We start from the raw sequence: 25,677 nt of genomic DNA, 5'->3' as shown, positions 1-25,677 counted from the left end.
ATGTAGATGTGAAACAGGAATGGGTGAATCTCGGGGCTAGGGGTGGAGCAGTGACACATTAGCTAGTAGGGTATGGCAAGGATCAATGGTTGGACCTTAATTATTGATAAGAAATAGGAGCTGGATTACACTACATTTCTTTTTGTTCCATGTTCAACTATTCAACTCTATTTTTCTGATTGATCCCAATCAATATCCTTTGATTTTTTTTTGGTTGTAGGCTGGGCAGGTGGCAGCTTCCATGTGGAAAAAGTTATCACCCAATCCATTACGTTAAGAGAATGCGTTTAAGCTGAGCCCTTGAATCTTCCCTGTTGATCATTTTGAGTGCTATAGATCTGAACCAATGAGTCGACACTACTACTAGCTCTCAGTCTGCTGCTGGTTGTGTTCAACTGCAATGTCAATCTTGCTTTCCAAAAATCCTGACAAACCTAGTCTCAGCATAACACAAATGTGCCTCTCAATAAATCTGCTGTGACTGACAATTACAAATAGTAGAATGTTGCTCTAGCAACCCTTGGAGACTAACTTTAATAGCTTGAGGAATATCAGTACTTGGAATGAGAGAGCAGAGTGGCATGTCCTGATATTCTATGCAATTTTGATTTGTTCAGAATGCATGGGTACAGGTGACCTGATCCCTTTTGTGGATGCAGCCTGTTTCAGGGTTGCAAGGATTAGCTTCCTGTTTTTAAACCAAAAGCTTGTAATTTCAGGCTATTTACAGATGACTCCATAGAAAGTGCCTGTGTTGTTGCTGGTCATCCTCTACTGCCTTATCCAGTGTGGAATCCAAACCAACCTTTTGTTTACAGCCCCTTGTCAATACACTTGCACTTTTTCAGTGGAGGTCACTGTATCAGACACAGTGTTTCAATTTAAAATATTGATTAATTCTAACCTACCTAATCTCTTCCCCACACCCCCTCCCCATCAAAGTGCTGCTTGAATTCTTAGAGCAGATTGTTGCTTTTATGTAATTGTACTCCTGAGTCCCCCTGTTGTACAGTAATCCACAAGGCCCCACAGTTCACTAACAGAAGGGCAGATGCTGGAGATCTTGAAGAACACACACAAAATGCTGCTGCTCATTTACGGAGGATAATAAGCAGTTGACATTTTGGTCCACAACCCTTCATCAGGACTGGAAAAGAAGGGAGGGAAGAAGTCAAAATAAGAAAGTGGGAGGAGGGGAAGGAGCACAACTTGCCAGGTGAGGTGGGGGGGGGATGAAATTGAGAAGCTAGGAGGTAGGAGGTGGCAAAACTAAAGGGCTGAAGAAGAAGTAATCTGATAGGAGAGGAGAGTTTGCCCTGAGGAAAAAGGGGAAGAGGGGCGAAGGGATAAGAGGGAAGCCATAGTGGGGAATGGTAAAAGAGACAAGGCAACGGGGGGAGGGGGGGAGAAATTAATGGAAGTTAGAGAAATTGATGTTCATGCCATCAATGGGGGGGGGGTACCCAGACAGAATATGAGGTGTTGCTCTCAAACCTTGACAGTAGAGGAAGTTATGTACTGACACATCAGAAATGGGAATTAGAATTACGTAAGTAGCATCATCATGCACTTGGTCACACCTGGAGATTTATCCACTTCAATGTGCTTTAAGGCCAGCAGAACTACCTCTTTGGTAATCCTGTAGCTAGGTCTTTCAATATTCGATGGGTTTCAGTAGGATTCCCCTATCATTCTTCAGAACTCCAATGAGTACAGGCCCAGGGCCATTAAATGCTCCTCAAATGTTAAACCTTTCGTTTCTGTAAAGCTCCTCTGGACTCTCTCCAATGCCAGAAATTACTTGCTTAGGTATAGAGCTCTAATAGATTTTCTTTGCCAGTTACAAAAAGGGGGTAACTTCCAACTATCCAAACTGCACATTTTTCAAATGTAGGGGCAAACTAGAGCACCAGAGAGAACTCATGTAGTAATAGAGAGAAATGCAAACTCTGCAGAGACAGCAGCCTAGATTGGGATGAAACACAAATTCTTCGAGCTGTGTGCACCACCCATTCTATCCTGCTCAGCAGAGATGCTCTTGGGTGTTATAAATTACCATAGTAAAGTTAAACAGGCCTCTGATTCTTTGAAGCAAAGGAACCGCTCATGAAGAAAAACAAAGCATAGTTTTCAAGACCTATGAATTTTTTTTAAAATGAGGTAATCATGTTCATAGTTTTCTATTTATATTTAATTGGGCCTTATTTTACTTTAAATGTCAATCTAAAAAATTGCTGCGACATGTGTAATAACTGAGGTCATACTGCACAGCCCTCCCCTGTGGCAACTCAGTATATAGCTCAACCCACTGCTTCCTTGATATTATCAGTCAGGATTGTTCTCTATGCTGTACTCACCTTCCCGTAGAAGTTTGCAATTTGAAGTTCTGGAAGATTTTAAAAGCTTCCCCTACCATTTGACATGACTCTAGCGAGTAATCAGGGGAGCATTGCCAGCAGCATTGGGAGTTTGGATGTGCAGTGTGTCATACACAGTGAAAATCTGATCCTCTTCTGCAATGATTGTGTGGAGTGTGTGTGCCCTCGATGTCTGGTGGGGAGCAAGCATAAGACACACAGCTTCTCGCCCTTTGAGGAGGCTTGCAAGGAACAAAAAGTAAGTATGTGAGCTTTCTATAATTCTTCATCCTGATGGTTTTACCACAGAGAGGTACAAGGGGCAAACTTGATGCAGAGTGAAGTGATCGAATGGTACTGTGAAAAGTCTAAGGAAAAAAAATGTGGTTATGATAGGAAATATCTTCTGGTGTTACTAAACATTCTTGCAGTTATGTTCTGCTTGTATAAGCAGAGTAATTGATAAGTAAAAGTGGGACACACTTGCTTTTGGAATATGGATGTCACTGAACAAGGCTGGCAATTTTGTCCTGCAGTAATTTACTTTATGAACTAGTCGGCTGATGTAGCACTATCTCTGAGGCAGTTACAAATGTAAGAACAAGAATGGGCCTGCCACAGATAGCCTCCAGCTCTATTTTAATGTCATCAATGGCTAGTAATCTCTAACCCACGATACATTGACGTATACACTTTGAGCTTTGCTTCTGAAATTGTATTCTATCAGCTGAACCAAATTTTGTGTGTGTGTGTGTGTGTAGGTGCATGTGATGCACCTAAGTATGCATAGCAGAACCAGTCTCCACACACAATTGTGGACAAACTCCATGTCAGGCAGCACTATGGAGGGGAATGAACAGTTGCTGTTTCAGGCTAAGACCCCAAGGCTGTTTATTCCCCTCCATAGACGCTACCAGACTTCCTGAGATCCTCCAACATTTTGTGTGTGTTTCTCAAGATTTTCAGTATCTACATATTTCTTGTGTTTATGTTTCTGACTCCAATCATCCTGGGCTTCATTGTCAATGGACCAGAAGCTGAAATCTTTTCAAGAATCTTCAGATAGAGAACAGCATGGAGAGCAGTGAGATCAGTGTAGGCTGTGCTAATATTCTAAGGCCTGTTGATTTTAACAAGGGTCTCATGAACACCATTAAGGTGGATAATTCCCCAAAGCCTGATGGATCTATCTCAGATTTTTGAGAGAGGCAAGAAGAAATTGTTGGGCTACCTACAGAAATCTTTACCATGGGTGAGTTCCCAGAGAACTGGAGAGGAGGCAAAGATGAGAAAATCTGCAGATGCTGGAAATCCAAGCAACACACACAAAATGTTGGAGGAACTCAGCGGGCCAGGCAGTATCTGTGGAAAGGAGTAAACAATCAACGTTTTGGGCCAAGGCCCTTCATCGAGACCAGAAAAAAAATTCAAGAAGTTAGGGCAAGAAGGTGTGGGGAGGGGAGGAAAAAGTGCAAGGTGGTAGGTGATAGGTGAAACTGGGAGTGGGAGGAGTGAAGTAAAGAGCTGGGAAGCTGAAAGGTGAAAGAAATAAAGGAGGGCTGGAGAAGGGGAAATCTGATAGAGGCTGGAAGACCATGGGAGAAAGGGAGGTGGGGGAGCACCAGAGGGAGGTGATGGGCGGGTATGGAAATAAGGTGAGAGGGTGAAATGGGAATGGTGGGGGGGGGCAATTACCAGAGGTTTGAGATATTGATGTTCATGCTATCAGGTTGGAGGCCACCCAAACGGAATTCAAGGTGTTGCTCCTCCAACCTGAGTGTAGCCTCATCGCAACAGTAGAGGAGGTCATGATCAGACTTGTCAGAATGGAAATGGAAAGTAGAATTGAAGTGGCTGGCCACTAGGAGATCCCACTTATTCTGGTGGATGGAGCGTAGGTGCTTGGCAAAGAGGTCTCCCAATCTACATTAACCACATGACAATTACAGCACAGAAACAGGCCATCTCGGCCCTTCTAGTCCGTGCCGAATGCTTACTCTCACCTAGTCCCACCGATCTGCACTCAGCCCATAACCCTCCATTCTTTTCCTGTCCATATAGCTGTCCAATTTTACTTTAAATGACAATATCGAACCTGCCTCTACCACTTCTACTGGAAGCTCGTTCCACACAGCTACCACTCTCTGAGTAAAGAAGTTCCCCCTTGTGCTACCCCTAAACTTTTGCCCCCTAACTCTCAACTCATGTCCTCTTGTTTGAATCTTCCCTACTCTCAATGGAAAAAGCCTATCCACGTCAACTCCATCTATCCCCCTCATAATTTTAAATACCTCTATCAAATCCCCCCTCAACCTTCTACGTTCCAAAGAATAAAGACCTAACTTGTTCAACCTTTCTCTGTAACTTAGGTGATGAAACCAGGTAACATTCTAGTAAATCTTCTCTGTACTCTCTCTATTTTGTTGACATCTTTCCTGTAATTCAGTGACCAGAACTGTACACAATACTCCAAATTTGGCCTTACCAATTCCTTGTACAATTTTAACATTACATCCCAACTCCTATACTCAATGCTCTGATTTATAAAGGCCAGCATACCAAAAGCTTTCTTCACCACCCTATCCACATGAGATTCCACCTTCAGGGAACTATGCATCATTATTCCTAGATCCCTCTGTTACATAGAAACATAGAAACATAGAAAATAGGTGCAGGAGTAGGCCATTCGGCCCTTCGAGCCTGCACCGCCATTTATTATGATCATAGCTGATCATCCAACTCAGAACCCCGCCCCAGCCTTCCCTCCATACCCCCTGACCCCTGTAGCCACAAGGGCCATATCTAACTCCCTCTTAAACATAGCCAATGAACTGGCCTCAACAGTTTGCTGTGGCAGAGAATTCCACAGATTCACCACTCTCTGTGTGAAGAAGTTTTTCCTAATCTCGGTCCTAAAAGGCTTCCCCTCTATCCTCAAACTGTGACCCCTCGTTCTGGACTTCCCCAACATCAGGAACAATCTTCCTGCATCTAGCCTGTCCAATCCCTTTAGGATCTTATACGTTTCAATCAGATCCCCCCTCAATCTTCTAAATTCCAACGAGTACAAGCCCAGTTCATCCAGTCTTTCTTCATATGAAAGTCCTGCCATCCCAGGAATCAATCTGGTGAACCTTCTTTGTACTCCCTCTATGGCAAAGATGTATTTCCTCAGATTAGGGGACCAAAACTGCACACAATACTCCAGGTGTGGTCTCACCAAGGCCTTGTACAACTGCAGTAGTACCTCCCTGCTCCTGTACTCGAATCCTCTCGCTATAAATGCCAGCATACCATTCGCCTTTTTCACCGCCTGCTGTACCTGCATGCCCACTTTCAATGACTGGTGTATAATGACACCCAGGTCTCGTTGCACCTCCCCTTTTCCTAATCGGCCACCATTCAGATAATAATCTGTTTTCCTATTTTTGCCACCAAAGTGGATAACTTCACATTTATCCACATTAAATTGCATCTGCCATGAGTTTGCCCACTCACCCAACCTATCCAAGTCACCCTGCATCCTCTTAGCATCCTCCTCACTGCTAACACTGCCACCCAGCTTCGTGTCATCCGCTAACTTGGAGATGCTGCATTTAATTCCCTCATCCAAGGCATTAATATATATTGTAAACAACTGGGGTCCCAGCACTGAGCCTTGCGGTACCCCACTAGTCACCGCCTGCCATTCTGAAAAGGTCCCGTTTATTCCCACTCTTTGCTTCCTGTCTGCCAACCAATTCTCCACCCACACCAATACCTTACCCCCAATACCGTGTGCTTTAAGTTTGCACACTAATCTCCTGTGTGGGACCTTGTCAAAAGCCTTTTGAAAATCCAAATATACCACATCCACTGGTTCTCCCCTATCCACTCTACTAGTTACATCCTCAAAAAATTCTATGAGATTCGTCAGACATGATTTTCCTTTCACAAATCCATGCTGACTTTGTCCGATCATTTTTCCGCTTTCCAAATGTGCTGTTATCACATCCTTGATAACTGACTCCAGCAGTTTCCCCACCACCGACGTTAGGCTAACCGGTCTATAATTCCCCGGTTTCTCTCTCCCTCCTTTTTTAAAAAGTGGGGTTACATTAGCCACCCTCCAATCCTCAGGAACTAGTCCAGAATCTAACGAGTTTTGAAAAATTATCACTAATGCATCCACTATTTCTTGGGCTACTTCCTTAAGCACTCTAGGATGCAGACCATCTGGCCCTGGGGATTTATCTGCCTTCAATCCCTTCAATTTACCTAACACCACTTCCCTACTAACATGTATTTCACTCAGTTCCTCCATCTCACTGGACCCTCTGTCCCTTACTATTTCTGGAAGATTATTTATGTCCTCCTTAGTGAAGACAGAACCAAAGTAATTATTCAATTGGTCTGCCATGTCCTTGCTCCACATAATCAATTCACCTGTTTCTGTCTGCAGGGGACCTACATTTGTCTTTACCAGTCTTTTCCTTTTTACATATCTATAAAAGCTTTTACAGTCCGTTTTTATGTTCGCTGCCAGTTTTCTCTCATAATCTTTTCTTCCCTTCCTAATTAAGCCCTTTGTCCTCCTCTGCTGAACTCTGAATTTCTCCCAGTCCTCAGGTGAGCCACTTTCTCTGGCTAATTTGTATGCTTCTTCTTTGGAATTGATACTATCCCTAATTTCTCTTGTCAGCCACGGGTGCACTACCTTCCTTGATTTATTCTTTTGCCAAACTGGGATGAACAATTGTTGTAGTTCATCCATGCAACCTTTAAATGCTTGCCATTGCATATCCACCGTCAATCCTTTAAGTGTCATTTGCCAGTCTATCTTAGCTAATTCACGTCTCATACCTTCAAAGTTACCCCTCTTTAAGTTCAGAACCTTTGTTTCTGAATTAACTATGTCACTCTCCATATTAATGAAGAATTCCACCATATTATGGTCACTCTTACCCAAGGGGCCTCTCACGACAAGATTGCTAATTAACCCTTCCTCATTGCTCAAAACCCAGTCCAGAATAGCCTGCTCTCCAGTTGGTTCCTCGACATGTTGGTTCAAAAAACCATCCCGCATACATTCCAAGAAATCCTCTTCCTCAGTACCTTTACCAATTTGGTTCACCCAGTCTACATGTAGATTGAAGTCACCCATTATAACTGCTGTTCCTTTATTGTACACATTTCTAATTTCCTGTTTAATACCATCTCCGACCTCACTACTACTGTTAGGTGGCCTGTACACAACTCCCACCAGCGTCTTCTGCCCCTTAGTGTTACGCAGCTCTACCCATATCGATTCCACATCTTCCCGGCTTATGTCCTTCCTTTCTATTGCGTTAATCTCTTCTTTAACCAGCAACGCCACCCCACCTCCCCTTCCTTCATGTCTATCCCTCCTGAATATTGAATATCCCTGAACGTTGAGCTCCCATCCCTGGTCACCCTGGAGCCATGCCTCTGTGATCCCAACTATATCATAATCATTAATAACAATCTGCGCTTTCAATTCATCCACCTTATTACGAATGCTCCTTGCATTGACACATAAAGCCTTCAGGCGCTCTTTTACAACTCTCTTAGCCCTTGTACAATTATGTTGAAAAGTGGCCCTTTTTAATGCTTGCCCTGGATTTGTTGGCCTGCCACTTTTACTTTTCTCCTTTGTACTTTTTGCTTCTACGCTCACTTTACACCCCTCTGTCTCTCTGCACTGGTTCCCATCCCTCTGTTGTGAACTAACCTCCTCACGCCTAGCCTCTTTAATTTGATTCCCACCCCCCAACCATTCTAGTTTAAAGTCACCTCAGTAGCCCCCGCTAATCTCCCTGCCAGGATATTGGTCCCCCTAGGATTCAAGTGTAACCCGTCCTTTTTGTACAGGTCACGCCTGCGCCAAAAGAGGTCCCAATGATCCAAAAACTTGAATCCCTGCCCCCTGCTCCAATCCCTCAGCCACGCATTTATCCTCCACCTCATCGCATTCCTACTCTCACTGTCGCGTGGCACAGGCAGTAATCCCGAGATTACTACCTTTGCGGTCCTTTTTCTCAACTCCCTTCCTAGCTCCCTATATTCTCCTTTCAGGACCTCTTCCCTTTTCCTACCTATGTCATTGGTACCTATATGTACCACGACCTCTGGCTCCTCACCCTCCCACTTCAGGATATCTTGGACACGATCAGAAGTATCCCGGACCCTGGCACCAGGGAGGCAAACTACCATCCGGGTCTCTGGACTGCGTCCACAGAATCGCCTATCTGACCCCCTTACTATCGAGTCCCCTATCACAACTGCCCTCCTCTTCCTTGCCCTACCCTTCTGAGCTACAGGGCCAGACTCTGTGCCGGAGGCACGGCCACTGTCGCTTCCCCTGGGTAAGCTGTCCCCCCCAACAGTACTCAAACAGGAGTACCTGTTGTTAAGGGGCACAGCCACCGGGGTACTCCCCATCACCTGCCTTTTCCCCTTCCCCCTCCTAACCGTGACCCACTTGTCTGCCTCCCGTGGCCCCGGCGTGACCACCTGCCTTCCACTCCTCTCTATCACCTCCTCGCTCTCCCTGACCAGACGAAGGTCATCGAGCTGCAGCTCCAGTTCCGTAACGCGGTCCCTTAGGAGCTGCATCTCGATGCACTTGGCGCAGATGTAGACGTCCGGGAGGCTTGGAGACTCCAGGGCCTCCCACATCCGACACCGAGAACAGCAAACTGCCCTCACAGTCATAATGCCCCTCTCCTCAAATAGCAACAGAAAATGAATGTCAAACCTTCCTCGCCTCGCCCGCTTCCGCCTAAGCCCATTGAGCCGAAGCCCTTAAGTCTTCACTCTGCTCCCGGCTCACTCCGCCGCCCGCAAACTACGCTGCCCGCTCTATGAGGCTTTGTTCCTTTTAAATCTGCCGCGCTGCACTGCCCGACGTCACACGCCTGCGCAGTCCCGCCTCTCAGAAAGCCGTTGGAGAAAAAAAAAATAACGAAAATTTCAAAAATCTCTTTCTCGGCACTCCCACTCAGACTCTCAGACTCCTTCTTCGAATCAAACCCGAAGCAGGATGTCTGCCCTTTTAAATCTGCCGCGCTGCACTGCCCGACATCACACGCCTGCGCAGTCCCGCCTCTCAGAAAGCCGTTGGAGAAAAAAAATAACGAAAATTGCAAAAATCTCTTTCTCGGCACTCCCACTCAGACTCTCAGACTCCTTCTTCGAATCCTGTTCTACTGCATTCTTCAATGCCCTACCATTTACCATGTATGTCCTATTTTGATTAGTCCTACCGAAATGTAGCACCTCACATTTTTCAGCATTAAAGTCCATCTGCCATCTTTCGGCCCACTCTTCTATCTGGCCTAAATCTCTCTGCAAGCTTTGAAAACCTACTTCATTATCCACAACTCCACCTATCGTAGTATCATCTGCATACTTTCTCATCCAGTTTACCACCCCATCATCCAGATCATTAATGTATATGACAAACAACATTGGACCCAGTACAGATCCCTGAGGCACACCACCAGTCACCAGCCTCCAATCTGACAAACAGTTATCCACTTTGCTGAACATCTACGCTCTGTCCGCCAGAGAAAGCAGGATCTCCCAGTGGCCACACATTTTAATTCCACATCCCATTCCCATTCTGACATGTCTATCCACGGCCTCCTCTACTGTAAAGATGAAGCCACACTCAGGTTGGAGGAACAACACCTTATATTCCGTCTGGGTAGCCTCCAACCTGATGGCATGAACATTGACTTCTCTAACTTCCGCTAGGCCCCACCTCCCCCTCGTACCCCATCTGTTACTCATTTTTATGCACACATTCTTTCTCTCACTCTCCTTTTTCTCCCTCTGTCCCTCTGAATATACCTCTTGCCCATCCTCTGGGTCACCCCCCACCCCCCGTCTTTCTTCCCGGACCTCCTGTCCCATGATCCTCTCGTATCCCCTTTTGCCTATCACCTGTCCAGCTCTCGGCTCTATCCCTCCCCCTCCTGTCTTCTCCTATCATTTTGCATCTCCCCCTCCCCCTCCAGCTTTCAAATCCCTTACTCACTCTTCCTTCAGTTAGTCCTGACGAAGGGTCTCGGCCTGAAACGTCGACTGCGCCTCTTCCTATAGATGCTGCTTGGCCTGCTGCGTTCACCAGCAACTTTGATGTGTGTTGCTATCCACCACTACTCTCTGGCGTCTCCCATCCAGCCACTGCTGAATCCATTTTACTACTTCAATATTAATAACTAACGATTGAACCTTGTCAAAGGCTTTACTGAAGTCTATATAGACAACATCCACCGCTTTATTCTCGTCAACCTTCCTAGTAACCTCTTCAAAAAATTCAATAAGATTTGTCAAACATGACCTTCCACGCACAAATTCATGTTGACTGTTTCTAATCAGACCCTGTCTATCCAGATAATTATATATACCATCTCTAAGAATACTTTCCATTAATTTATCCACCACTGACGTCAAACTTACAGGCCGATAATTGCTAGGTTTACACTTAGAACCCTTTTTAAACAATGGAACCACATGAGCAATACACCAATCCTCCAGCACCATTCCCGTTTCTAATGACATTTGAAATATTTCTGTCAGAGCCCCTGCTATTTCTACACTAACTTCCCTCAAGGTCCTAGGGAATATCCCATCAGGACCCAGAGACTTATCCACCTTTATATTCCTTAAAAGCTCCAGTACTTCCTCTTCTTTAATCGTCATAGTTTCCATAACTACCGGACTTATTTCCCTTACCTTACACAATTCAATATCTTCCTCCTTAGTGAATACCAAAGAAAAGAAATTGTTCAAAATCTCCCCCAACTCTATTGGTTCCACACATAGCTGTCCACTCTGATTCTCTGAGGGACCAATTTTATCCCTCACTATCCTTTTGCTATTAATATAACTGTAGAAACCCTTTGGATTTATTTTCACCTTACTTGCCAAAGCAACCTCATATCTTCTTTTAGCTTTCCAAATTTTTTTCTTAAGATTCTTTTTACACTCTTTATATTCCTCGAGCACCTCATTTACTCCATGCTGCCTATATTTATTGTAGATATCTCTCTTTTCCCGAACCAAGTTTCCATTATTCCTTGAAAACCACGGCTCTCTCAAACTTTTAACCTTTCCTTTCAACCTAACAGGAACATAAAGATTCTGTACCCTCAAAATTTCACCTTTAAATGACCTCCATTTCTCTATTACATTGGGTCTCACCGATACACAGGAGGCCACACTGGGAGCATCGGATACAAAAGATAACCCCAACAGACTCACAGGTGAAGTGTTTCCTCACCTGGAAAGACTGTTGGGGCCTTGAATGGTAGTGAGGGAGGAGGTGTAGGGGCAAGTATGCCATTTGTTCTGCTTGCAAGGATAAGTACCAGGAGGGTACTCCTTACCTGCCCACCAACTCCCTCTGGTTCTCCTCCCACTTTCCTTTCTTCCATGGTCTTCTACCCTCTTCTATCAGATTCTCCCTTCTCTGGCCCTTTATCTTTTTCACCTATCAGCTTCCCAGCTCTTTAATTTACCTGGATTCACCTATTATCTAACACCTTGTACTTCTTCCTTCTCTTCAATCCAGATGAAGGGTCTCGGCCCTAAACATCGACTGATTACTCTTTTCCATAGATGCTGCCCAGCTTGCTGAGTTCTTTCAGCATTTTGTGGAGAGTAGCCAATGATGTTCTTCTATTCAAAACAGCAATAGGGATAATTCAACAATCCACCAGTGAGCCTTACATTAGTAGTAGGCAAGCTACTGGAGACAATTCTCAAGGACAAGATTTACTTGCATTTGGTAAAAATATGGGCTTATTAGGAATAATTAGCATGGCTACGTATGAGGCAGGTCATGTCTTATGAACTTGACTGAGTTTCTTGTGGAGTTGACAATTATAGGAGGTCAAATATAATGGGAAACTATGCAGTAAATGGCAGAACTGTTGGGAGTACTGATGTACAGAGGGATCTTGAGGTGCAAATCCATAGCTCACAAATAGATCAGGTGTTAGAAGAAGGCAAACGGCATGTTAATCGGCTGAGGCACTGAGTGTGAAAATTGGGAAGTCATGTTGCAGCTTTATAAAAGCTTTGATCAGGCCATTATTTGGAGTGTTGTATGTATTCTTGTCACTGCATTACAGGAAGAATGTGGAGACTGGTGAGGGTGCAGAAGAGGTTCACCAGGATGTTGGCTGGATTAGAAAGATTATCTGTAAAAGGGAATTGGACAAGTTTGGATGGTTTTCTCTGGAGCATCATAGGCTGAGGGGTGACTTGGTAGAAATATATAAAACCATGAGAGGTAAGGATAGGGTAGATAGTCTTTTTTCCCCACTGTGGAAATGGCAATTGCTATGGCAATGGCATAGCTTTATGGTGAGGGGGGAATGCTTTTTTATAAACATAGAGTAGTGAGTGCCAGGAAAGCACCGATAGGGATGGTGGTGGACACAGATTTAAAAGTGATGATTAAGGAGTAATTTCGACAGGCAGGGAATGGTGAGGCGTAGAGGTGTACAGACCACATGCAGGCAGATGGAATCACAGTTGGTACAGGTGCTCTAGGTTCCTTTGCTGTTCTTAAGTGCCAAATGGATGATCCATCTCAACCTCCTCCGGTGGTCCCATTTGAGAGATGGCATAACCTGTATGATACTCAGGCCTCGGCTAATGGGTGGCAAGTAATGTTTGTGCCACACAGATGGCAGGCAATGACAATTTCCAACAAGAGAAATCCGTCTATCAGCCCCTGACATTCAATGGCATCACCATCACTGAATGCCCCAATATCAATATCCTGACCAGAAACTGAACCAGAGTAACCATATACACAGTGTGACTACACGAGCAGGTCACAGACCGGACCCGTGTGGTGAGTAATTCACCTCCCAACATCCCAAACTTGTCCACCATCTCATTGTCATCGTCATTGGGTCACATCTGGAATTTCCAGTTGGCGGACGATTTCCCTCCACGCCACTCTGACATATTGGGAAATATGTACGTGGTAGGTTGCAGCAGTGGTTTGCCTTTGCCTTCTGCCGGGTGAGTTTAGAGAGATCACCACCTCTTGCAGTGGATGACTAGGACGTCTAAGTGCCTTGTCGTGCTCTTAGCTCTCCACAACACCTTCTTGACCATTGGACCACTAATCGGTCTCTTCCGCTCAATCCGCCATGGCCAGACTTCACACGCTGGGACAGGCAAATCCCCTACCTCACCGAGGGTCGAAGACCCGTCGGCTACCCTCACCTGGATTGGCCCGCCTGCCGAGACGGTTTACCAGGGTGTGGCCGCTGTGCGTGTTACAGCTACTTGGAGCCACAGGTGAGAGCTGAGCGCCAGGTGGGGAACAAAGGTGGACGAGCTGCCCTGAAAAAGGGCACGCCAGGCCCCCCAATGAGAGGTACCTCATACCCCTCCCTAGATACCTCATACACCCGATCCACCATCTACAAGGCTCAAATAAGGAGTGTGATGGAACACCTTCCACTTGCCCAGATGAGTGCTGCTTTGACTACATACAGGTCAGAGCAGTGCATTTGACAGCCACCCAGTCTACATCTATTCATTCACTTCACCTGTTTTACAGTAGCACCCAGTGTGTATCATACAGAATGCTCTGTAACAACTCACCAAGACTCCTAGACAGCATCTGCCTCTACCGCCTGAAAGGAAAGGGGAAGCAGGTGCAGGGGAACACTTTCCTTCTGGAAGTTGCCCTCCAAGCCACAGACTATTCTGGGTTGGAAAAACTATATTTACTGTTTCTTCACTGTCACTGGCTCCTTCCCTAACAGCACCGGGAGTGTAGTCACATCTCAGGGACTGCAGCGTGAGTATGTAAAACCAGATTATTGTTTCTAACTATTGGTATTGGTGTGGGTTTATTATTGCCAAAACTACCAAGATATAGTGAAAAGTTTGTCTTTCAAACTGTTCATACAGATCAAATCATCACACAATATATTGAGCTAGAATAAGGTAAAACATTAACAATAAGGAATAAATATAACAACTACCCAAAAAGTGCAGTCCAAATCAACGATAAAGTGCAAGATAATGAGGTAGACTGTGAGGCCAAAAGTCCATCTTATCATACATAATTTCCATTTATTATATAACATGGGATACAATATGGTAGTTTCTAGCCACCAGTGCTCATATATTTTATATTATATTAAAACTATAGTTTTATATAAAAGCTCATAGCTTTTATATTCTCAATTTATTTAATTCCATGATGGGATCCATTGATATTCTAGGCTTGCTCAATAGTGATGCTACTATACTCATTATTTTAAGCATGCAGGAATTGCTAGCAAGACCAGCAATATTGCTTATCCCTAACTGTCCTTGTGAACAGTGGTGAGCCACCTTCTCAACTGCTGCAGTCCTTAGAGATGATTCTCTTCTCCCTGTGTCATTGGGTACACAGCTGCTGGCTGTAGAAGCAGGGTCACTCGCCCTCTTACGAAACCGGTTATCTTCCATCAGTTCATTGGTCATTGGTGCAAGGGAGGCACTACAAAGAAACAGACCATTCAACCCACAGTTCATACCAACATTAATACCTTCTTGAGCATCCAACCCAAATTCTTTGGATGAAGAAGCTTCTTCTGAATTTCCTGTTGGATTTTTTGGTTATATTGATCAAAAAAACTGCAGATGCTTGAAATCTGAAAGTAAAAACAGAAAATGCTGGAAACACTCAACAGGTTAAGTAGCTTCTGTGGAGAAAGATCCAGACTCAGAGTTAAACCTGTTGGAGAGTGAATCAAGACTCTCATTCTTGGTGGTGAATTCAGAGGAGTTGAATCACCAATTATTTGCTGTTATTGGTCCACCAGCAGATTCATAAACAATGCATCATTATTCCTGTGGCTGATGTCAAGGTACCTAGTCATAGACTTTAGGCTACATCCACACTGAAACGGCGTTTTCCTCCCCCGAAAACTGAGCTTTTCTAAAACACACTCCAGAATTTTTAAATCTGAAAATGCCGGTTGGGCGTTGTAATGTGTATGGGGTAGCTGGAGGTTTTTAAAAACCTGTCGTCCCTTTCATCGGTGAAGAGAAAGGGCAGTAGGAAATGTTTCCAGGGTGACCCCTCTGTGGGAGTGGGGAAGATGTTGGTGGGGCCACGCGGGGGTCTGTGTGTCCGCATGTGTAGCTATTGTAGTGGCTGTGAGGCTGGTATTGTGGTGGTGAAAAGCACTGGTGGGAGGGAGCCATGATATTCCTCATCATTGCAAATCCCTCTGCAACAGAGTTAGTCAGTTTTTCAATGTTCGTCGTCAGCCGGGTCATACTGTCCGTGAACTCCCTGTCGGTTGCCTCCATATGCTCCAGTATTTGTTTTTTCAGTTTTAAGTCCTCCTGCGCGAGAGCCAACAGCTTTCCGTTGTTTAGCAATTTCCTTTTAAGTTTTTCTGGTCTGTAAATGGACAAACGCGCACCGTATACCGTTTCCTCTTCACTTGTTTTCTATGTGTCCTGCGCATGCCCAGTAGGAGGAGATTCACCCAGATACCCATTTTAATGCGGACGGAGGTATTTTCAAAAACACCTGGTGTGGACATCTATCGTTTCTATGTGAAACAGGCATTTTCAAAATTATCCGGTCTAGTGTGGACGTAGCCTTTAACTAATTGCTATCCCTGGGCTTAGTTCATTCCTTCTCAGCTTTTGGAGGCTGCTCATTTGTACCTATCATTCTGACAAATGTAGCTTGTCAGTGTTCCCCTCTGACAATGGACAGAAGCCCACAACAGCCTGGTGCTACGGAGATTATGCTGTCATCTTCTTCAGGAGTTTGCCCTCACTGGGCCCTGCAGGTTCCAACTGTAACAGTACAAAACAGTGCAAAATAGACCCATCTGCCCAAGTCATCCATGCCCACCAAGCTGCCAACCTGAGCTACTCCCATTTACCTGCATTTTGCCCATGTCTCTCTAAAACTTTCTTAAACTTAAAATTTCTTGGTGTTATCATTTCAAAGGATCTCTCCTGGTACCAGCTCGTAAGTGCCATTACAAAGAAGGCACAACCGCACCCCTACTTTCTTAGAAGTTTGCGAAGATTCAGTATGTCATCTAAAACTGACCAACTTCTATAGATGCACAGTGAAGCGAATACTGACTAGTTGCATCACAGACTGATGGTGGTAACACTAATGCCCCTGAATGGAAAAGCCTACAAAAGGTAGTGGATACAGCTCAGTCCATCACAGGTAAAACCCTCACCACCATTGAGTACAGCTACAAGGAATGTAGGAAAGCAGCATCCATCATCAAAGACTCCCATTTTCTTGACCATGCCCTCTAATCACTGCTGCCAACAGGAAAGAGGTTCAGGAGCCTTGGGTCCCACATGACCAGGTTCAAGAATATTATTAACCCCCAACCATCAGGTTCCTGAACAAGAGCAGATAACTTCACTCACCCAATACTGAAGTGATTCCACAAACTATGGACTCACTTTCAAGGATTCTACAACTCCTGTTCTCTCAATATTACTTATTTATCTATCATTATTATTTGGTTTCTCTCATATTTGCACAATTTGTCATTTTTTTGCACATTGGTTGTTTGGTTTGTGTAGTTTTTCATTGGTCCTATTGTGTTTCTTTGTATTTATTGTGAATGCCCATAAGAAAATGAATCTCAAGGTAGCGTATGGTGGCATATATGTGCTTTTAATTTTGAATTTATCTACACATCTGCCTCTGCCACTTCCTCATATACCTGTCACTCTCTGCATGGGAAAGTTACACTGTAGGTTCCCCTTATCTCTTTCCTCTTTCAACTTAAACTTTTGCCCTCTAGTTTAAGATTCCTCCGCCATGGGGAAAATGCTGTGGCCATTCACTTTATCCCCTTCTGCCCTTATCATTTTATATACCTTAATAAGGTCACCTCTCAGCCTCTTCGCTCCTGGGTTAGAAAAAATCCCAACCTAATCAATCACTCCTCATAACTCAAGTCCTTTATCCCAGCAATATCCTTCTGAATCTTTTCTTCAGCCTTTCTAACTTAAATTCGACCTATACAAAGATGGCCAGAGTTGTACATAATGTTCAAAGTGTAGTATCCACAACAGCTGAAGGCAGGCATGCCGAAAACATTCTTCACCACCCTGTCTAGCTGTGTTGCCACTTTGCTGGGACTGTACATTTGTACACCTGTTCAATGACGCTTTCCATGGCCCTGCAACTTACTGTGTGGGTCCTACCCTGGTTTAACACTTCACACTTGCCTGAGTTAAATTCCATCTTGCCTGAGTTAAATTCCACTTTCCCAATTGATCAAGATCTTGTTATCTTCTACTAAAGCATTAAGTTTGCTCTCATGTATAAACCTAAAAACTGTGCCAACTACATCCTCAACCAGGAAGCTAGATCAAGAAAAATTGATCAGTACTTATTTCCAGTGAGCAAGGCTGTCTTAACCCTATTTTTCTCTTCAACTTAAAGTGGTACAGCCCCAGGGAATAGCAGTCTCCCCAAACAACAATTGGAACCAACAAATCTTTTGAGCAGCTATTGCTGACTATGAAGTGGTTCTATTACCAGCTGGGGTTGAAAGAAAGGAACACAATCCTTCCTGCTGTAGCATGGGCAAACTGCTGGCTCTCATGCCGGGGGGATCACTGATAAGCTGCAGTTGTTTGATAGGTACTGTTACGTACCCCGTAACTGGGTTGCCAAACCAGCAGAAATGGATCACTCAGTTGGAGTCTGGAGTACTAGGACTAAGAAAGTTTTATTAAAGAAACAAGCAACACATTAATCGAAAGGATAATAAATGCAACAGTTCAGCGATGATAAACGCACATGTGCACAGAATTAAGATAACCGCATCAATCAAGCTCTATCGTTGTCTAGGGGTAAATGACCAATTTCAAAATGACTCAAAGTTCAGTCCAGTTTGTAGTTCAGTTCGCAGTAATCGTTGTCATGGCGATGGACAAGGTGGGGAAGAGAGACATAGAATAGGAACAACTCATCATTCAGCACAGCTTCACTCACAGACCAGCGAGATGGCTCACAAACAGCATTTGGGCGGGTCCTTGGTGATGTCACCTGAGGTCACCGACTGTGACCCCTCCTCCAGATGCGGTCGATCCTCTGCAGTGAACCCGGCACCCAGGCAAGGGCGGACACACACCGGGTTCCCGCTGATCGTACCTTTCCACCCTGGTCGTTGTCTGGCACTTCTCACCCACTCGTGAGAAGCGTACCGCTTCCAGGGTCTCGTTACCTCGGGTGGCGTGTGTGTCTGTCTTAGCGAACCTGTCCCTTTTTATCCCCCTGCTGGGGTATCGCCTGTCCATCACTTCAAACAGTTCAGGGTTCAAAGGGGGGAGCCGCTCCAGACAGCTCTTCCTCCCACATCCCTTCATTACACATCTCCAGACGCTGCTCCATTGTTCCTTATCTCTCCTTCCCCTGAGGGCAGGTGGCAGACCAACTGCTGATGCCACTGATGCTAGCCCAGGCCAGCAAACATCTTAATTTTATGTGTATTCTCGTAACAGTACAAACGAAGAAGAAAGGTGACCTAGCCCAAGGAGAACAATTAGTTAAACTCCACTCTAACTACTGACCAGGTGGCTGGACATCAGCAGCAGGAAAATTGCTGAATCTATTATTAAGGAAGTGGTAACAGAGTAGTTAGAGAATGACAATAGAACTGAATGAAGAAGACATTTATTATAGGAAACTGACCTCTTTCAAACATGTTCGGATGTTTTCCTTAGCTAGGTGTCTCGAACCAGGTCACAGCCTCAAGATAAAGAATTGACCATTTAAGCAAAGATAAGAGGAAATTTCTCCACTCTGTGCGTAGTAAATATTTGGAGATATTTATCCAAGAGGACTGCGAGGCTGGTTATTTTCAAGACATTAATACATTTTTGGATTTCATGGGGTTGCAATATTGAGTAGGAAATAGCACTGAGGTAAAAGGTCAGCCACAATCTTAATGCATGGCACAGCATCCTACTCATGTTTATTTTTTATGTTTCTTGCAAAGCATTCCTGGCAAACTGCATGTTATTTTCTTTTATGTCTCTGAGCCTCAGCGAATAAGTCTCTAATTGCATTAGGATTCAGTCTCACACAGACATCACACCATGCAAAAACTCATTTCAGGGAGGTAGCACCCCCGCCCCCCCGGCACCCCATATCCCCACCCCGCCCACGGTCGACCTCCAAGGGAGTATGTAATACTTTGTTTAGTGGTTTTGTCTAATCTGTAAACCAAGTTGGGTGTATGCAGAAAATGTGACATTAAAATATGTACTTATATTATCATGTTTATTCTATTACAACTTCAAGCAAGTCTACAGGGAGTTTGGCCTCATCAAGTAGGACATCAATAGCGTAGCTCCTTAGCAGCTAGTCAGCTAGTTTAAATAACGTTAGCTGTGCTAATGAACGAATGACACCTGTTAAACTCACCTTAACATGTCTTTTACATTTTAACCCACCATGGGCAATAGAAAAGTCACTGTTGCAAACAGTGCAGCGAGCAACACTGTCATTATTTTTGAGGTCGACTGTAAAGCCCGCCCACACAGAAAACTGATAGGTCTACTTAGCAGGGGTCTGCAATTGTTTTTGCACCGCAGACCGGTTTAATATTGACAATATTCTTGCAGACCGGCCGACCGGGGGCAGGGGTGTTAATCACAACTGGAATATAGGTGATAAGTCAATCGCATCATAACATTTTAAGTAACGTTTGGATATTAAACACACGGCGCATATTTTCCCCATATGAACATATAAAATCATTGCAACACACCAATATCGATGAATCAGTGGGAGCCCTGGGCTTGTTTCCCTGCAACAAGTCTATACCGCAATTTAGTTTTCGTTGCATTCATTGCAGAGATATGTTGGACATGGAAGCAACGTTTTCAGTGCTTCCATGGCTATATCAGGATATTCAGCCTTGACTTTGATCCAGAATGCCGGCAGAGATGTTATGTCAAACATACTTTTCAGCCCACCGTCATTTGCAAGCTCGAGGAGTTGATCTTTTTCCTGCGCTGACGTGGATGATTCACCAGAAACATTCACAAATGGTTCACGGATCCATTCCTTTGCATGTCTCGGATCACTGATGACCTTGCATGCGTTCGAGTTCAACAGTGCGTGACAGGGAATGAGGAAAGGTGCAAATGACTCACATCATTTCATATCGCCAAATCATATTGTTTCCTCGCAGCCCGGTGGTTGGGGATCACTCTTAGCACAAAGAGAGACCAATCAGGATGCTCGCTCTCCCTCTCCCTCTCAAAAAAATCTATTTCTGGGATATTGTATATAATTTCTGGGTGTCAGGGAGCCACTATCGATATGCGGGAGACTCCCGGAACTTCCGGGAGAGGTGGGATGTCTGCTCACATGCTCATGTTGAATGACAAAGCAGATATAAGGGGCTGAATGGTCTACTCCTGTTACTACACTATGTTCTTAAACTCCAGATGAAGGGTCTTGACCAGAAACCAATTTGTTCAATTCCACAGATGCCACCTTACCTACTGAGTCCCTCCAGCACAGAATATTGCAACAAAGGAGCAGGCCTTTTGGCCCACAATGTATGTACTGCACACAATGCCAAATAGAACTAAACTCCTCTGGCTGCACATGATCCATTCCCTCCATTCCCTGCATATTCATGTGTCTTAACAGCCTGTTAACCACCAATATCATATCTGATTCCACCACCACACCACCCCTGCAACCCATTCTAGGCATCCATAAAACACAGGAGCAGAATTAGGCCATTCAGCCTTTTGAGTCTGCTCCACCATTCGATCGTGACTGATTTTTTCCCCTCTCAACCCCATTCTCCTGCCTTCTCTCCATAACCTTTGATGCCCTAACTAATCAAGAACCTATCAACTTCTGCTTTAAAGATACCCAATGATTTAGCCTTCACAGTCTTCTGTGGCATTGAATTCCACAGATTCACCACCTCGTGGCTAAAGAAATTCCTCCTGATCTCTCTTCTAAAGAGACGTCCTATTCTGGGGCTGAGCACTCTGGTCCTAGAGCCTCCTATTAATGGAAATATCCTCTCCACATAGACTCTAATTAGGCCTCTAATTCGGTACCCTCCACTCTCTATATAAAGAAACTTGCTCCACACATCTCCTTTGAACTTTCTCCCTTTCACCTTAAAAATACAGGTATGTCCTCTAGTATTTGATATTTCTAACTTTGGTAGATATTCTGACTGTTGACCCTCTCTATGCCAAAATCTCTGTGGATTGCACATTCCGACTGTGAGAGCATGGATTTCCTCTGGGTGCCCTAGATTTTTCTTCTGCATCAACAAAGGTGTACTTGATAGATGATTAATTGACTACAATAAATTTCCCAAAGTGTGGGTGATTGGCAGGAAATCAGGATGACATTAATGGGTACATGAAAGAGAATAGATTTCAGGGGAATAGAATTGATGGATTTTAATCCTGTTAAGTGAAAGATGATTTTGGAAGGGCAAACAAGTTTAGGCCATTCACAGTTAATGACAGGGTGTGTTGATGAACAGAGGAAGGACAGTGCATTAACCCTTGAAAGCAGCAGCACAAGTGAAAGAAGAGTGAAGAAGGCATTTGAGATACTTCCCTTCATAGCCATGGCACAGAGTACAAGAGCTGGGATGTGGGTTTTTTTTTGGCTTCAGATTCCAGCATCTACAGTCTCTTGTGTTTGTGTTCTTTCACCATTTAGTGCTCTAATCTTAAAAGTTTTATTCAAATTTCACATTACATTTTTTTCCAGCACTGAAGCAAAATAAATGTTTGCTATAGTAGGTGATTTTGACTTTCCACATATTGTCTGGGAATCCCAGATAATAAGTCTAAATGGGATAGAGTTTGTCAAATGTGTTCAGAAAAGTTTTCTTCATCGGTATGTAGAAGTCCCAATGAGAGAGTGTGCGATACTGGACCTTCTATTGGGAAATGAGACAGGGCAGGTGCAAGAAGTTTGTGTAGAAGAACACTTTGCATCCAGAGACCACAAAGCTATTAGTTTCAAAGTAGGTATGGTCTGTGAGCTGAGATTCTAAATTGGAGAAAGACCTATTTTGATGGAACCAGAAATGATTTGGCAAGTGTGGATTGGGACATGCTGTTTTCTGGCAAAGGTATACTTGGAAAGTGGAAAGCCTTCAAAAATGAAATTTTGAGAGTACGAAGTTTGTATGTGCCTGTCAGAATAAAAGATAAAGATAACAAGAGTCGGGAACCTTGGTTTTTAAAAAGACATATTGAGGCCCTGGTTAAGAGAAAAAAGGAGGTGCATAGCAGGTATAGGCAAGTAGGAACAAATGAGGTGCTTATGGAGTACAAGAAATGTAAGACTACACTTAAGAAAGAAATCAGGAAGGCTAAAAGAAGGCATGAAGTTGCTCTAACATACAAGGTGAAGGAGAATCCTAATGAATTCTACAGGTATGTTAAGAGCAAAGATTGCTAAGAACAAAATTGGTCCTCTGGAACACCAGAATGGTAATCTATGTGTGGAGCCAAAACTGATGCGGGAGATCTTAAATGCATTCCTTGCATCTGTATTTACTCAAGAAACAGAGTCTATATAAATGAGGCAAAGTAGCATGGACCCTCTACAGATTACAGAGGAGGAGGTGTTTGCTATCCTGAGGCAAATCAGAGTGCATAAATCCTCAAGGCCTGACAAGGTTTTCCCTCAGACCTTCCTGGAGGCAAATGCAGAATTTGTTGGAGATCTAACAGATATATTTTAAATTTCCTTAGCAACAGGAGAGGTACCGGAAGATTGGAGGACAGTCAATGTTGTTTCACTGTTTGAAAAAGGCTCTAAACAGAAACCAGGAATTTATAGGCTGGCGAGTCTGACATTAGTTGTGGGAAAGACATGGACTGATCAAGGATCATCAAAATGGCTTTGTGTGTGGTAGGTCATGTCTAACCAAACTTATAGAGTTTTTCGAGGAAGTTACCAGGAAAGTGGATGAAGGCAAGGCAGTGATTGTTGTCAATATAGAATTTAGTGAAGCATTTGACAAGGTCCTGCTTGGGAGGCTGCTCAAGAAGGTTCAGTCACTCAGCATTTAAGATGAGGTAGTAAATTGGGTTACACATTGGCTTTGTGGGAGAAGTCAGAGAGTGTCCTAGAGGGTTGCCTCTCTGATTGGAGGTCTATGACTAGTGTACCACAGGGATCAGTGCTAGGTTCTTTGTTGTTTGTCGTCTATATCAATGATTTGGATGATAATGAGGTAATTGGATGAGCAAATTCACAGAATGCACCAAGATCGAGGGTGTAGTGGACAGTGAGGAAGGCTATCATGGCTTGCAGAGGGATATGCATCAGCTGAAAAAATGCAGGTAGAATTTAATGCAGACATGTGCAAGGTTTTGTACTTCGGTAGGACCAACCAGGGTAAGGCGCTGAGGTGTGTGGTAGAACAAAGGGTTCTGGGACATAATTCATTGAAAATGGTGTCAAAGGTAGATAGGGCCGTAAAGAAAGCTTTTGGCACATTGGCCTTTATAAATCAATGTATTGATTACAGAAGATGGGATGTTGTTTTAAAGTTGCATAAAATGTTGGTGAGGCCTAAACTGGTGTATTGTGTGCAGTTTTGGTCACCTACCTACAGGAAAGATGTAAACCAGGTTGAAAGAGTGGGAAGAAAGTTTACAAGGTTGTTGCCAGGTCTGAAGGACCTGAGTTAAAAAGGAAAGATTGGCAACGCACACAACACAATTGGTCTGACATGAGGAACTCAGTAAGCCAGGCAGCATCTATGGAAAAGAGTACAGTCGACATTTTGGGCTGAGACCCTTTGTCAGGCTTGAAGTCAGGAAAGGTTGAATAGGTTAGGGCTGTACTCTGTAGAAGATTGAGAGGAGATTTGATAGAGGTATACAAAATTGAGGGGTATAGATTGGGTAAATGCCAGCGGGCTTTTTCCACTGAGGTTGGCTGGGACTATAACCAGAGGTCATGGATTAAAGGTAAAAGTTAAGTTTAAGGAGAAACTGCTTCACTCAGAGGGTGGTGAGAGTGTGGAATGAGCTTGCAAGTGGTCCATGCAAGCTCGATTTCAATATTTGAGTAGTTTGGATAGGTACAAGGGTAGTAGGGATATGGAGGGCTCTGGTCCCAGTGCAGGTCATCGGGAGTAGGCAGCTTAAATGATTTGGCCTGGAGTAGATGGGTCAACAGGCCTGTTTCTGAGCTGTACTTCTCTATGACTCTTTAAAAACAGGAAATCCAAGACACACTCTTGGTTGGACAACTGTGGAGAGAGAAACAAGGTAAATAATGCAGGTGAATAATCATACATCAGAAGCAGGGAAGTGAGAAACATACATGCTTGAAATGGTAGAGGAGTGGGGAGATGCAGGGAGGAGACTAGGGTTGCCCAAGTGACACAATTACCTTAAATGCCATATATCCAAGAGATCTGCTTGGAGCACTGAGAACAATTAGAGAGAGAAAAAGATAATGATGGATAAGTGGTATTACAGAGCATATTCTGGTAAACTGAAATTAGAGGCAGAGTTGGGAATACCCTGCCAAGAGAACGATTGATGACCTTACATGAGAACAAGCCAATTCTGACACAGATAGAACTGGAAAGACTGGTTATCTGAAGTTGTTGAGTTCAATATTAAGTTTCAAGTGCTACAATTCATAGAAACATAGAAACATAGAAAATAGGTGCAGGAGTAGGCCATTCGGCCCTTCGAGCCTGCACCGCCATTTATTATGATCATGGCTGATCATCCAACTCAGAACACCGCCCCAGCCTTCCCTCCATACCCCCTGATCCCCGTAGCCACAAGGGCCATATCTAACTCCCTCTTAAATATAGCCAATGAACTGGCCTCAACTGTTTCCTGTGGCAGAGAATTCCACAGATTCACCACTCTCTGTGTGAAGAAGTTTTTCCTAATCTCAGTCCTAAAAGGCTTCCCCTTTATCCTCAAACTGTGACCCCTTGTTCTGGACTTCCCCAACATCGGGAACAATCTTCCTGCATCTAGCCTGTCCAATCCCTTTAGGATTTTATACATTTCAATCAGATCCCCCCTCAATCTTCTAAGTTCCAACGAGTACAAGCCCAGTTCATCCAGTCTTTCTTCATATGAAAGTCCTGCCATCCCAGGAATCAATCTGGTGAACCTTCTTTGTACTCCCTCTATAGCAAGGATGTCTTTCCTCAGATTAGGGGACCAAAACTGCACAATACTCCAGGTGTGGTCTCACCAAGGCCTTGTACAACTGCAGTAGTACCTCCCTGCTCCT

The 25,677-nt window shown here is 44.1% G+C and overlaps 1 protein-coding gene across 1 annotated transcript in view; it reads left to right on the top strand.

Moving 5' to 3' along the window:
- The first annotated feature begins 2,346 nt into the window (after positions 1–2,346).
- LOC134342670 (zinc-binding protein A33-like) overlaps positions 2,347–25,677 on the top strand; it is a 37,857-nt gene continuing 14,526 nt past the window's right edge. Inside the window, exon 1 of the mRNA XM_063041073.1 lies at positions 2,347–2,616. Coding sequence (XP_062897143.1) covers positions 2,422–2,616 — 195 coding nt within the window. The 5' untranslated portion in view covers positions 2,347–2,421. The remainder of the gene's footprint in view (positions 2,617–25,677) is intronic.

The sequence above is a fragment of the Mobula hypostoma genome, chromosome 1 (assembly GCF_963921235.1).
Source record: "Mobula hypostoma chromosome 1, sMobHyp1.1, whole genome shotgun sequence".
NCBI lineage: Eukaryota > Metazoa > Chordata > Chondrichthyes > Myliobatiformes > Myliobatidae > Mobula > Mobula hypostoma.
The sequence above is the reverse complement of the archived record's forward strand: the minus strand, read 5'-3'. Positions and strand labels throughout refer to the sequence as shown.